This window comes from Salminus brasiliensis, chromosome 14, assembly GCF_030463535.1.
Source record: "Salminus brasiliensis chromosome 14, fSalBra1.hap2, whole genome shotgun sequence".
In the NCBI taxonomy this organism is placed as follows: domain Eukaryota; kingdom Metazoa; phylum Chordata; class Actinopteri; order Characiformes; family Bryconidae; genus Salminus; species Salminus brasiliensis.
Genome location: NC_132891.1, coordinates 28883046 through 28896311, shown reverse-complemented (window position 1 = coordinate 28896311; position 13266 = coordinate 28883046). Strand labels below are relative to the sequence as shown.

Genomic DNA, 13266 nt, shown 5'->3' with positions numbered 1-13266 from the left:
CTCAGGCGAGACCGGTGGATACAGGGACTAGGGTACAATGCTAGTAAACAAGACATGCTTGCCTTTTGTTGGGGGATATGTGTATTAGGGCTGCTGCTGGTAGGGCAGCTGCTGCATTTATTTGGTAGTTAACATTTGGATTTTATGAATGCATCAATTTATCTAAATGGTTGTTTTTTATAACCCAGAATGTTGATGTTTTAACACCAGTTTCTAAGCAGAAAATGCTGCACTGCAGCCTGCTATGCACAAAACAATTTACCAACATTTTGACCAGATCAAGAGTTATAAGTGATTTAAGATCAGTGTAGTTCTGTCCAGTGCCATTTAAAAGCACCTAAGCTGATTCCAGATCAGCATGTGTAAGAAGATTGATACAGCAGATTTTGAGGTAGTTATTACATCAGTTGTTGAGCATAAAAAGCCATTTTAATACACCCTAAGTTTAATAACAGTAAACAGTAGAACAAAATAATGTTTAGCCGTATTTCTTTTATAACAAGAAGCAAACTCAGCAAGATCTACCAAACCAAAAGTGTGTTTATACTCTCCAACCTGTCAGCATTTGAGGCCCTTTTTTTTGTTGGCACGCTCAAATGGCTAATCGACCGTAAGTATGCAAATTAATGTATTTACAGTACCAACAAACATAGTCCATGATGGTGACCATCTGATTGCAGCAATTCTACAGCAGTGTGAATTTAGATAGATGTGGACGCAAGTAGACCACAGTTGTATTTTGATAACTAACAGAAAAAAGGAACTTGGGTTGGCAGCAGTGTAACTGTGTCCCACAGCCGAGTAAATTACCCCTTTAGACTTTACAGAAGTGCCATCTGTGGTGAGTCTTTGTCTGGAAATCGTTCCAGATCAATGAGCCCTGACATTAGAGGGAAGTATGAAGCGCTGTACGAGTTCCGTGTTCTGGCAAAGCGTTAGTTTAATTAAGTGCAGATCTCAAGTACAAGAAAGGCAGCACGTGCTGTAGTATGGGATTTCCCCGCCTCACAGCTCCCAGAGGTCATTTCCCTGCAGTGAGATTAGGAAATCTCTTGCCTGTTGTTTTGGCAGTACTGTGTATGCTCAGCCAGCATACCTGGCATATTAGTTTTCATTACATGTCATATTTTGGACATTTAAGTGTTTGTTTAAGAATCAGAGATGATATTGTGGGAGTGTAGGAGTAGTAGGAATACTTAATTTCACCACTGTCTTGAAAGATGTGTCATTTTGCCTGATTTATTAACTAGGGGAGATCAGTGATGCCTTACAATTTCAAATGAATCCTGTTCACGTTGGGGAGAAAGTGGTTGCCCAAGGAGCTTGAACATAAGGCACGTTTCTAAACAAACAGTTGGCATCTCTGAGGTACCAGAATCTTTTGTTGAGGTGCTACAAGCTGTCCCAAGGGTCTGCCCACATATGCAGATTAGCCTTCTGCCCGGCCCTAGCCACACCTCTTTCTTCCTTCCCCAATACAATGGGACAGGATCCTTCTTGTTGCCATGACGTTAGGTCAGTCTTCCTTAGTAATGCAAGGCGAGCAGCCTCAGTTGGTCAACCTCCTAGTGCTGAACAGGCAGAGGGACGTTACAGGACAAGACATACAGAGAGCTGAAGTGATCCTGTTTGTGAGCCCTGAGGAGCTCCATCTGTAACAAAAGATGCAAGAGTGACTGTTTGAACTGGAAAGACCTAGTTTGCCTCATCTTTTCTTGGCTGGGAAATGTGCCTCCCTCTTTGCAGCTGCCGTGGTGTCACAATACACACGTATTAGTTGCTGTGTGAGGGAGAGTGAGTGAGTAAGTGAGTGAGAGAGCGAGAGCAAGAGGAGTAAAGGAGGATTGAGGGAGAGCAACAGCTGGCTCTGGAATGGGCCAGATTTTGCGAACTCAGTTGAAGAATTACAATGGTCTTCCTCGCTTTTGACATGCCACTTGCTTCCATGGTGAGTAAAGCTAACTCTCTGAGAATCTTTTTATTCTATGTAGATTTAAAACTAGTCATGAGGTTCTGAAAGTGGTGATTTTGGACTTGCAGACTGGCAATGTTGGTAGCATGTTGATTATAGGCCTATTCTGTTATAATCGCAGATCATACTTTGCTGGTCCACAAGAATAGAAGATAATATATATATATATATATATATATATATATAGTTCACTGATTTGATTTAACATTTCATTCAACATTTTTTACAGTAACCTAATTCTTGCCACTTTTTCTCTGAACACTGAAGTCTTTAGTATCAGCCAATATCATACCAATCTGATATTCAGCTTTTAAATGAGCTGTTTTTGAATTGATCACTCAATATGAGCATCAAAACGTTAGTGGTCATGCTCCGTTCCCTCAAACACTGTCCTACACAGCTAACATCACATCAGACAGTGTGCACATTTCTATTTTTTACCCCTCTGATAACCTTCTTAGCATTTTCCATTGAAATTGCCCCAACACAGGGTACCCATTGATATAAATATTTCATGTCAGAAGATCCAAATGCTTCTCCTGGAGCACCTGTTTTTTTTCCTTCTAACAAACCCAAGTCAGACCAGGAAGGGCTTGTTAAGCATGTGGTTATATAGGTCAGCTGTATAAGAGCTGGGTAAAATGTGCAGTAGAAGGATACTCCAGGAGCAGAGTGTGGAACCTATGGATTAAACCACGGACACTGACTGCTCATCAGTGGTCCTTCCTCTCCTTCCTTCTTGGAACCAGGACACTTCCTGCCATCTGCATCCTCGTCCTCTCGCTCTAGATTCCGCAAAAATCCCCTGATCAAAAGTCCCATCGCTGCCCGCCTGTCGCCCCACTTCTACAAGGCTAAATTTAGGAGGGGGTTTTTAGCAGGGCACTCGTGTATCACTCTTGCTTTCATCTAAGCTCTTACCGGCTGAGCTGATTGACAGGCATGCATTTTTTTTTTAGCATTGAATCGTTCTTCTGAAAACAAAAGATTTATTTGAGACGAGTGCAGATTTCAGCGTTCTTGGACTCATAATGACTAGTGTGGTTTACTGTTGAAGGACCAACAGGGAGAACTGGGTGTTTCTTTACTTTCTACATTAACTGTTGAATGCGGTGTGCTTTTCACACCACAGCTATGTGTGCTCTTGGGAGAGGTAGATGTTGCACGTATCATTTAGCTCCAGTCCATTGTGTTTATTGGCATCCTTGTCTTCAAGCTTCAAGCTCTAGAAAACTGTAGCCAAGACTGAAGGTTTGCACATGTATGTGTTAAGATGTACCTCTGGATGCCTGAGTCTGGTTTAGATTATCTCTGAAGGCCTTGGTAAATTGTACTCAAAGCAAAAAGGGTTTGTATAGCACAGACAAAATGTAATTTGTCTTATAACAGTAGGCAAACCCTCTCTAATGCTATACAAGCCCGTTCTTCAGAAATATACACGAGCATCAAGACCACCATCATTAGTGTTTAAGTGGTTCTTTGAGACGTCATGGTTGTGTATAGAAATATGGCTTTAACTAAAGAACTCTTGAAGAACTCTTTTTTTTTTAAATGTGGGTATCAGGGCCTCTAATTCTTAAAGATTCCTTCTTATAATTATAATTACAGAGAACAGCTAAATCAGCACTCCTGCTATGGGGAGCTATGTGAATGTAGGCCCAGGTGTGTTAGGTGTGACTTATGCTTCTCTGATGTAAATGAAATGTTCCATCTGAAGGCTATTGTTGTTTTGGGCCTCAAACGGTTTCCTGTTTTGTATTCTCACCCCAAAAATGCTGAAGTCCTCCTTGGAATGTTTAAAATCATTAGCGGCGGACATCACTCAGGGCAGTGGAATTTCGCGAACTCTGGAGAGAGGTCAACAGCTCGTTTTGCTGGCCGCTCTGGAGACTGGATGACAATGGCAACTGCTTCCCTAGATACCCGCGGTCCCGTGTGTTTGTTCAGCTCACCAAAACTCATAAAGTAGATTAAGACCTGGACGTGTGTGTGTGACGCACGGCCGTGCTTTCTGATAGGAAGCACTGCTTCAGGGGACAATGGAAGACTCCTGCCAGTTCGTCTCCGGAACCTAATCTCCCTGCCGAGTGTGATGTAATGAGGAAATTACAGTATATCCACAGCTGGATTGTTGTGATGCTATGTTGGCACTCTTATGCTATCTTACCGTGACTGATGTCATCGTTTACATTCCCATAAATTGACTACCAACTGAAATGCCCCTTAAGTGCAGAATAAATATTTCTCTGGTCTGCTTATTCTGCCTCTGTGGCTTTATCATTTTCTCCCCTTCCTGTTAATTTTGTTCTATTGTTCTTTCTGTTTGTTTTTTATTTCTCCCCTCCATCTCTCTTTCCTCCACTCCTCCCATTCCAGAAACACTTTTCCTTAAACACTTCTGATAACTCTGTGTATGTTATCCTAGTTTTTGTCGTCATCACTCTCAAAGCACCGCAGTTCCCCTCTTTTCTTGTTTGTAAATGTTCCTAATCACCTCCTTATGCCCTTGAAATTCCAGCCTCATTAAACTCTGTAACTTCTATTCTCTATCTCTTTCTCTCTCTCCCTCCCAGGGTCAGGCACGTCGGAGAAAAAACATGACAGAGTTCCTGGGTGACTCCAACATCCCGTCGCCGGACTCACTGGCCCAGCTGGGGGGTTCTATTCCAAGCCTCCCTCCTGGATTCGATAACCGCAAGAACCGTGCAGCCAGCCGTTTCAGCGGATTCTTTTTCCCCGGCTCTGGAAAGGTGAGCATCCATCTTTGTTACCTGCCTAAAGCCCAGAGTAACCCTGAGGTGTAGATGGGGGCGGCTGTATTGCAAGTTGGATTGAAACAAAAAACAGATGCGTCTGGTTTGAGAACCTCTCTAGTAGAAGGCCGATGGTATTCAGCCGATAAACTCCCAATTTAGCATTTGGTCTATTATTTATGTGTAAATTCTATAGTTTATGGCTTATGTCGTGGGAAGCCAATTAAAGGTTTAGCCTGTCTAGGTCTATCATTCAATCACATCATTTATAAGTACAACACATCAATGATGCCGGAAACACCAAGTTACACAGTGTAACGAATAGAGCATTGGGTAAAGGCTCCCATACAGAAAGATGTAAATGGTGGATAGTACATGCCCTGTCCTCCATAGAGAAAGTGCACCCATGCACCACTCATCAAAATTCAGGGTAGCATCTAACCACCATGTGTGCATCCCTGTTTATGTCTCAAGTCTTCCACTCTAACCCAAGGCACTTAAAGTGATCGCTACAACTGAAGCGCACCTCCCAGAATCCATAAGCTGTATGACTGGAAGAGGTTGCAATTACAGAGGAGCTGAAACCATTGAATGTGTTGAGAATGCGATTGTGTACTCAACTGTACTAGGCAGCCCTGTCCCTCCATAGACACAGCTAGCGGGAAGTTCATGGAACATTAGGGACTGTCTTCTCAGACACTGAATTCCCCCTAAAGCCTAGATAAGCGCAATCCTGAACAGAAAGTGAAAGGAGAGATGATGTCATCTCTCTGAGGATTAGGAGCTTCCTGGATTTGCGTAACTTTCAGTTTCCCGTAAATCTCTTGCCTGTTTTTTCCCTGGCTCCAAGTTGATCTTTCTTTTAGCAAAACACAACAATCTTCCTGGCCAATTAGGATACTTTCCTCCCTGCTCTGTTGCCCCTCGGGGGGTCAGGCACCGTCCTGCAGCAGATGTGAGAAGACAGTAGCTTTGAGACAGTAGTTGTCAGTCATCTGTCACTTTGGGCTCTTTCTGTCACTCTCTTTGCCTTGGAGACTGGACAGAGCACTGGCCTCACATCCCAGTGGGACCCGAGACCCCTGCCCCCCTCAAAGCAGGGGTTAACCAGGGCCAGACTGCTGCCTCCCCTGACCACTTTTGGTCAGCTTATTGGCTTTATGTCTACCCACTATTGTCCAAGAGCACTCTGTTCAAACACCCTCGTTTTTGTAAGTACCTCAGCTTCTAAAGCCAGGACAGTTGCATAATTAGCCACAGGTCCTCAGAAGAGTGTGGTCACAGAGGAATGGGGTTTATCGATGTGATAAAAGGAAGGGCTGGAGTTGAAGGGATCATAAAACCAAAGGCTTTGTCTTTCCTCTGAACAGCCAGCCAGACAGTCAGCCGCCTACACGTTAATGAGATGGCCCATGGTTTGGGCCATGGACTGGATTTGTTTTTGTGTGATGTAAACAGTGCGCAACTCATCCTCCCTGCATTGGTTTGTATTGCAGGAAGTGGACCGTGTGGAGCAGCTGAATAATAGGCTGCAGATGTACACGTTCCATGGCCTGCCTAAGATGCCTCCCCAGCTTTCCTTCCACCATGACTCCTGGGAGGAGGAGGAAGATGAACCCAACCTGACGCTGGAGGAGAGCTGGCAACAGCTGCTGGAGAACCCAGAGGTATTTCTCTTTTCTTCACGCAGTTTGATTTGGTTTGATTGCAGTTCCTTAATTTGTGTGGTTGATCTCAATTTGGTTAAATGACATTGGTACAATTCATATAAAAAACATATTTAATATTAGGGTTGTAAAAAAATATTGATATCAAAGTATTGTGATCATTTGTTTTGCAATACTGAAATGATTCTTAAAAACACCCGAACCTCTAGATAGCAGTGTTGTACTGCGTTCAGATCCTACTGTTCTTATTGCATTAAAAGTAAACTTTTCTTTTACTCAGATGTTATGCATTCACTTTGTAGACATAAACATATACAGTGGAGCAAAGCAATGTTCCTCAAAGACACAAGACAGTCCTAGGTGTTTACAGGACCACACTAAACAAGACATACACCTTTACAGTGCAGTATAAACATCCAGGACAAGACATTGGGAGATAATGGTCAAAATGGTAACTATTAAATAGCTTCTTTTGCTGACTGGATTAATGGATTATGCCATGTTTTGCAGATTCTGAGCAAGCGACAGTTCCACCAGCAGGAGGCAATATGGGAGCTGTTGCAGACTGAAGCCACCTACATCAAGAAGCTCAGGGTTATCACCGATGTAGGTCTTACTTGCCTGTATCTTATGATTTTTCCTGAATTATTTCTGTTTGTATGTACCATCTATAAACCAGTAAATTGCAAACAGCAGAACAAACACTTATGAATATGAATAATTTATTTAAAACTTGCCAACTTTCTTGTACACTACCACTCACACTTTCTTGTTGCAATTTCATAGACCAATAGAAATAGTCCAGAGGTAATTTAGAAAAGAATCGAGTGGTGTTTTCTTGTTCTATTTTGGAGAAACAAGTTTCTGTTCCAGCAGCCACATTCTTCTTGCAATATCTGTGTTCTCCACATGACTTCATATTTTTCTGGAAATTCTCAACCTAGAGTTTGAGTAAAATGTTTAAGGGCATCCCCCTGGTGAAGCTCCGTCCTGAGGTTGTGTTTGTGCTCTGTGGTACAGTTGTTCCTGTGTGGCCTGCTGAACCTGCAGGACTGTGGGCTGCTGGTTGAAGTGGAGCCGGCCAAACTCTTTAGCAACATCCAGGACCTGGTTCGAGTGCACACAGCACTGTGGAACCAGGTCATGCTGCCAGCGCTGGAAAGGGCACGCCGAGACCGGAGCCTGCTGGACCCAACTGACATGCACCTGGGCTTCCAAACTGTGAGTTTTAACTTGTAGAACAAAAGCATTTTAATATGCATGTACGGCACAAGACATTTGTTAGCATTAAACACCTGTGCACAGGTACTTCCACTCAACGTTCAGCTTCATGTTTATCAAAGTGTATTCGTTGCTATGTAGAGCAGGTCTACAGTGGATATAAATGCTTGACCATTTTCTTTTTACTTAACTTTTGTTAAAAACCACATACTGCAAATCTTTATCTCCAAAGGTGGTTCGAAGAGTAATAACTCCCCCTAGTTTCAGAAAACTCCACCCCTAGTTTGTTTTGAAAAATGAATATTTTGAGAGGAAAGAGGTTGAGCGCTAGGAAGCACGTCTCTGTCACCTTAACTTCAGTGTGACACAAAGGTAGCCTTTTAACACGATTAACCTAATTTTATTAAACACACGTCTGCCTTCACAAAATGCATTATTGTAGCTTCCTTGTAGCCTCAACAAACCTACACAAACTGAGTGAATTGGAACGGGAACCTTGGGGAATAGGAATGAATGCGGTTCCTTTGTGTGTGTGTGTGCAGTTTGCGTCTAGGTTTGAGCCCTACCTGCGATACTGCATGGAAGAGGAGAGCTGTATGGAGTATATGCGCACACAGCTGAGAGACAACGAGCTCTTCAAAATCTACGTTACGGTGAGTTCTTAAACCTGTTAACTGTTGAGTTTTGATATTTTGCTGGAACTGGAACATTCAAGTCATGGCAAAATCACCTTTTGACACCCAACATCTAATGTAAATAACGCCAGTCTTATATTACCTATCACTTGAATATTAGCTGTTATTGGTGTTCTGCTGGCACCATAAAGGCACAAAGTGCTTGGACTCCGCTGATCACCAGTTGCAATGTATTTGGAAGGTGGACACTAATATTGGTAATAGCAGTCTTTAGAAATCAACATGCTATACAGCTTCAGTGCTAATGGCTTGGCTTTCTTTCCACATTTTGGGAACATCACCTTGGTAGCTATTGATTAATACAGCTTATTGATTAATGACTTCTTAATAACAACAATAGGGTTCCTGGGGAGGGAATGTCTTATTGTGTGTGTGTGTCCTGGGTGAGCTGTCAATGAGGTCCAATCTCTCCCCCCTTTGTGTAGTGGGCTGAGGGCAACAAACAGTGCAACCGGCTGAAGCTGGCTGACATGCTGGTGAAGCCACACCAAAGACTGACCAAGTACCCACTGCTGCTCAAAACCATCCTGAAGAAAACTGATGAAACTGCAGCCAAAGATGCTCTTCTCAGCATGGTGAGTGTCTTTTGTAATGGATACACTGTGGAAAAGAGAGAGCCCTGAACTGACAACGTTTTTGTGAGTAAGGAACTGTATATTATCCTTTGAGGGGATGTGATCCCTAATTGTGTGTGTGTGTGTGTGTGTGTGTGTGTGTGTATGCTTATTATTCAGGTGGTATGTGTGGAGAGCTTCATCAACAGTGTGGACTCTCAAATGCTGCAGAGGCAGGAGAAGCAGAAGCTGGCGGCTATTTCGGCACGAGTAGAGAGCTACGAAGCAGTGGAGGGAGGCAGTGAGGAGGTTGAGAGGGTGAGCACTGAAAGCACTGTATTTGTCCCTCAGGTCTAATAAATATCTATACCTGAAATGGGCTCTAACTTTCAGAAAATTACTTAAAATAAATAAAAAAATATAAAGTAAATATATATTTTAATATATTATATAATATTTTTTGACAATAAATAGGTTGTGAAAAGATATCCCCCCAACCTAATCCTTTAAAGCAGGAGTCTTTAAGGGCTCCTGAAGGTCCAGCACAGTTTGATGATTTCTAGTTAAACCTGACAAAAAAAACATGAGTTAATATCAGTGTTTGAGCGGGGAAATCACCATTTAAAAAACAGCTTTAAAGCTACTAATGATCCCCCGAGCATTAATTCAAAATATGCAAGACTTGAATAAATGGCACTTTTCTCCTGTTAAAGTGCTGAAATGTTCTCTCTTTTGTTTTCAGGCCCTGAGGGAGTTTAACCACATTGACCTCATGGCTCCTATGATAGACACTTCTCCAGAGGAGACCAGACAGCTCCACCTGGAGGGGGCACTGCGCATGAAAGAAGGAAAAGACAGCAGGGTGAGGAGAGGCAGCTAATTGTTTGCCTTTAGTTTTTAAGTAGCTTTTAGTATGCACTGATTCTGCAATTCAGAACTGTGGAAGTCCATTCTTGGAGGGCCTCAGCACTGCAAGCCTGGAAGAACAATAAAAGTCATCTCTACAAGACCGTTTGACACACCCGCTTCAAACTAGTCTTTAAATTACAAATCTCTCCAGTTCTCAGACTTAAGTAACAGAAAACAAAGGATGCTCACATTGATCTTGCTTGTCTTTACTACAGATGGACGTGTACTGCTTCTTATTCACTGACCTCCTGCTCATCACCAAACCGAAGCGTTTAGAGAAAGTCAAAGTGATCAGACAACCGCTCCTCATTCAAAATGTTGTGTGCAAGGAACTCAAAGACCCAGGTTAGTACTCTCACACACGCAATCACACACACATTTCAGTCGCACATAGATGAATAAAGTTGCTAGTCCTGTGAGCTGTCACAGTTTGGAAATTTGTTGGAAATGTTAGATGTGTGGGAAAGATGAACAAAACAAAAGAAAATAAAAAAGTGTTTCATTTTATAATTTCCAGTTTTTCCTGGAATACAAATAAAATGAGTAAAAGATTTGTATATGTTGTTTATAATGTTTAAATCTACATTGTATTTTTATTATTAAATATATATGTAAAGTTGATGATGGTTATTCAGTTGGAATATGTTTACATGGTTTAAAACATCAGATTCAGAAGAGTAAATGGGATGATGATGATGATGATGATGATGATGGTGATGATCGTTTCTGATGTCTAACTTTTCTAATGCTGATCTTCCGCTTGTATCTCCTCATAGGCTCTTTTGTCCTCATCTACCTCAATGAGTTCAAAAGTGCTGTGGCTGCCTACTCTTTCCAGGCCAACAGCACCTCCCAGGGGCGAAGTTGGGTAGATGCAGTCTGCAATGTGCAGGTTTGTGCTTTCAGCCACTAAACCACTTCATTGTGACAGCTTTTCTTAGGTGCAGTTTTGTGTGCTGATGAAAAGCCATTATTTCTAATGTTATGGTGAGATTATGGAGGTGATGACGTGTTTTGTTTTTATTTTTTAGAACCAGCTCCAGCGGCTGCGCTCTGAAGAGGCTCGGCGGCGGCAGGCCAGACTGAAACAGCGACTAGAAGCGGAAGAAGAGGATGAAGGAGGTGAGGAGAGCTGTAACTCCACCGCCAGCTCTCCACGCCTCCGGAACAAGGAACAGCAATGCAATGCAGGGTATGCTTCCTTTTGCAATAGAATCCTTTACAAACCAAATCTGATGTATTTATTGCCTTTAATGTGGTGTATTTGAAAATATTAAAGCTCAAGATTTAATGAGTGACAGTTACAATTGCATTGAACTTTGTAAGGCCAGAGAGTAAGAAGGCATTGTTAGTGAGCATTATTGAGCTTTATTGGATCCACCTGAATTAGAAAGGTGTAAGGTGTGTATCAGAGGGTTAGTCAAAAATCTCATGTTTCTTAAATGGCTATTTTACTGGAGAACTTTCAATGGATGTCCATCTAAAAAATAATTTTGAAGCATGTCTTGATCCATTTATCTGGAGAAAACTAAAGAGATATTGGAGAGACAAGGTTTTTGCATGACAGCAACGAGATGTTAAATTCGAATTTTAGGTAAATTACTCACTGTGCCTCAAAAATGCTGATCAACCCCCCCTCCCCCTTTCTCAGAAACTCAGACGGCTCGACAGAGACTCTGTCCGTGGTGGAAATGGAGGATTCTGGAACGAGCTCCGATCCCTCCGTCCTGCAGGCTGACCCTGGCGGCCCTCACGATGACACCCCTTCTATCGTCCTCAGTAGTTCTGAACCCCAGCAGGCCCCAGCTGCCGCAGAGGCTGAACCCCTAGAGGCTTCAGAGCTGGACCCACAGTGCCGCTCTCTATCCATGGACAGTGCCTACGGCACCCTCTCGCCCGAGTCCCTGCTGGAGCTGCAGAGCCGAACAGCCATCAGCGAGGGGGAGAGCACGGAGGAGGATGGAGAGGCTGAGACAGAGGGAGACGAGAAAGAAATGGAGGAGGACCGAGGAAGCCCGCAGGCAGATGATGTGGCGGCTGAAGAAGGAGAGGAAGAAAGAGAAGAGGAAGAGGAGGAGGACGATGAGAGCTCGTTTGGCTCTCGGCTATCAGTGGCACACCGGCTAAAGCCCAGGCGGCGGCCACCAGTCAATTTCCGACTGCACAGCCTGCAGAAACTGGTGTTCAAGTGCCAGTCTGAGGACAACCTGCTGCAGCGCATCCACGACGAGAGCAAGCATAGTGCCGATGAGGCTGTCACGGTAAGGCTGTGCGATGCTAAAAGGATATGTTGATTTATGTTGTCAGCCAGGGGTGTAAACATGCATGCATTCATGCTTGTTGTGTTAATGTACAGTGTTTCATCACTATAATAATGAAGACCCAATGTCTGAGTGTTCACCAGTGATACAGTTGGATTATGTATAACACAATATTGTTAAAAAAACAAAACAAAACAAAAAAATAACACTGTTACTGTTGAACATAGCAAACATGGTACTTTCTTTTCCCTCAACTAATTTCGTTTTATTGCAGTTCTGCTTCTGAAACCCAGAAAATGGAAAAACCTAAACCATCCCATTCTGTACTGGGATACATATTGCATTACAGTTCCAAACACAGAAATATTTCATGTGCATGCATGTTTTTACAGTATGTTTTACTGCCTTGACTGGGTATATTGTTTTTATCAATGTATTAGCACCCTCATCTGGGCCTGGCTGCTTAGTTAAACACATTTGGTTCAATTTGTTTTATTTATTTTTTTCTTAAAATTAGCTGATCAGATGTTAATTTTACACCCAGACATATTGACAACCTATTTATCATTTGGTTTAATATATTATTCTAATATTAACATATGTGCTCAGTTTTTGACCAAAATAAAATCAGGTTGATTTAAGATGGAAATCCGACAATAATCACAATACTGATTTATTATTCCACTACTGGACTGTAGTTTAAATCAGATCAAAATAATTTAGTCCACTATTGCTAGAAACATTTGTGATGTGTAGACTTCTAAAAACTCAGGTTCATTAAGTCTAATATTGCGCTAACCATTGATGATTGATTATTTTCAATATATTCTCTGCAGACTGATGTCTCGGACAACCGCCGCGGGTCCAAGATGGCTGAGGGGCTGGCCTACAGCAGAAGTCTGACTGAACTGATCCCCACCGACACATTGCCACGCCGGACTGGCAGAGAGAGGGCAGAAAGTCACCGACTGACCTCCAGCCTGCCCGCCTCCGTGTTTACGGACACGCTGAGGCGCGCCAAGGCACGACAGACCCATGGCAAGGAAACCAAGGGGCTTAAGGCCCGCAGCGGCTCGGATGGGGAGGTGGGGCCCCCTAGAGCATCAGAGGAGGAGGCACACAGTGAAAAGAAGTCGCAGCAGCACAAGAAGCTCACGCTCGCACAGTTGTACAGAATACGCACCACACTGGTTCTCAACTCTACTCTCACAGCCTCGTAAGTTTCCATGAACTG

At 42.9% G+C, this 13266-nt stretch overlaps 1 protein-coding gene across 8 annotated transcripts in view; it reads left to right on the top strand.

The window, feature by feature from the left end:
* The window catches only part of plekhg5b (pleckstrin homology domain containing, family G (with RhoGef domain) member 5b), a 74014-nt gene that overhangs the window by 57757 nt on the left and 2991 nt on the right, over nt 1-13266 (top strand). For 7 of the 8 annotated variants that reach the window (XM_072696848.1, XM_072696843.1, XM_072696849.1 and 4 more), the window contains 13 exons: nt 4546-4722; nt 6222-6392; nt 6903-6998; nt 7413-7613; nt 8156-8266; nt 8734-8883; nt 9043-9180; nt 9605-9724; nt 9987-10116; nt 10548-10663; nt 10803-10963; nt 11423-12032; nt 12869-13248. In XM_072696848.1, coding sequence (XP_072552949.1) covers nt 4546-4722; nt 6222-6392; nt 6903-6998; nt 7413-7613; nt 8156-8266; nt 8734-8883; nt 9043-9180; nt 9605-9724; nt 9987-10116; nt 10548-10663; nt 10803-10963; nt 11423-12032; nt 12869-13248 — 2561 coding nt within the window. Of the gene's footprint in view, nt 1-4545; nt 4723-6221; nt 6393-6902; nt 6999-7412; nt 7614-8155; nt 8267-8733; nt 8884-9042; nt 9181-9604; nt 9725-9986; nt 10117-10547; nt 10664-10802; nt 10964-11422; nt 12033-12868; nt 13253-13266 lie in introns of those variants that run through there. The other variant, XM_072696844.1, reaches the window with a different exon arrangement.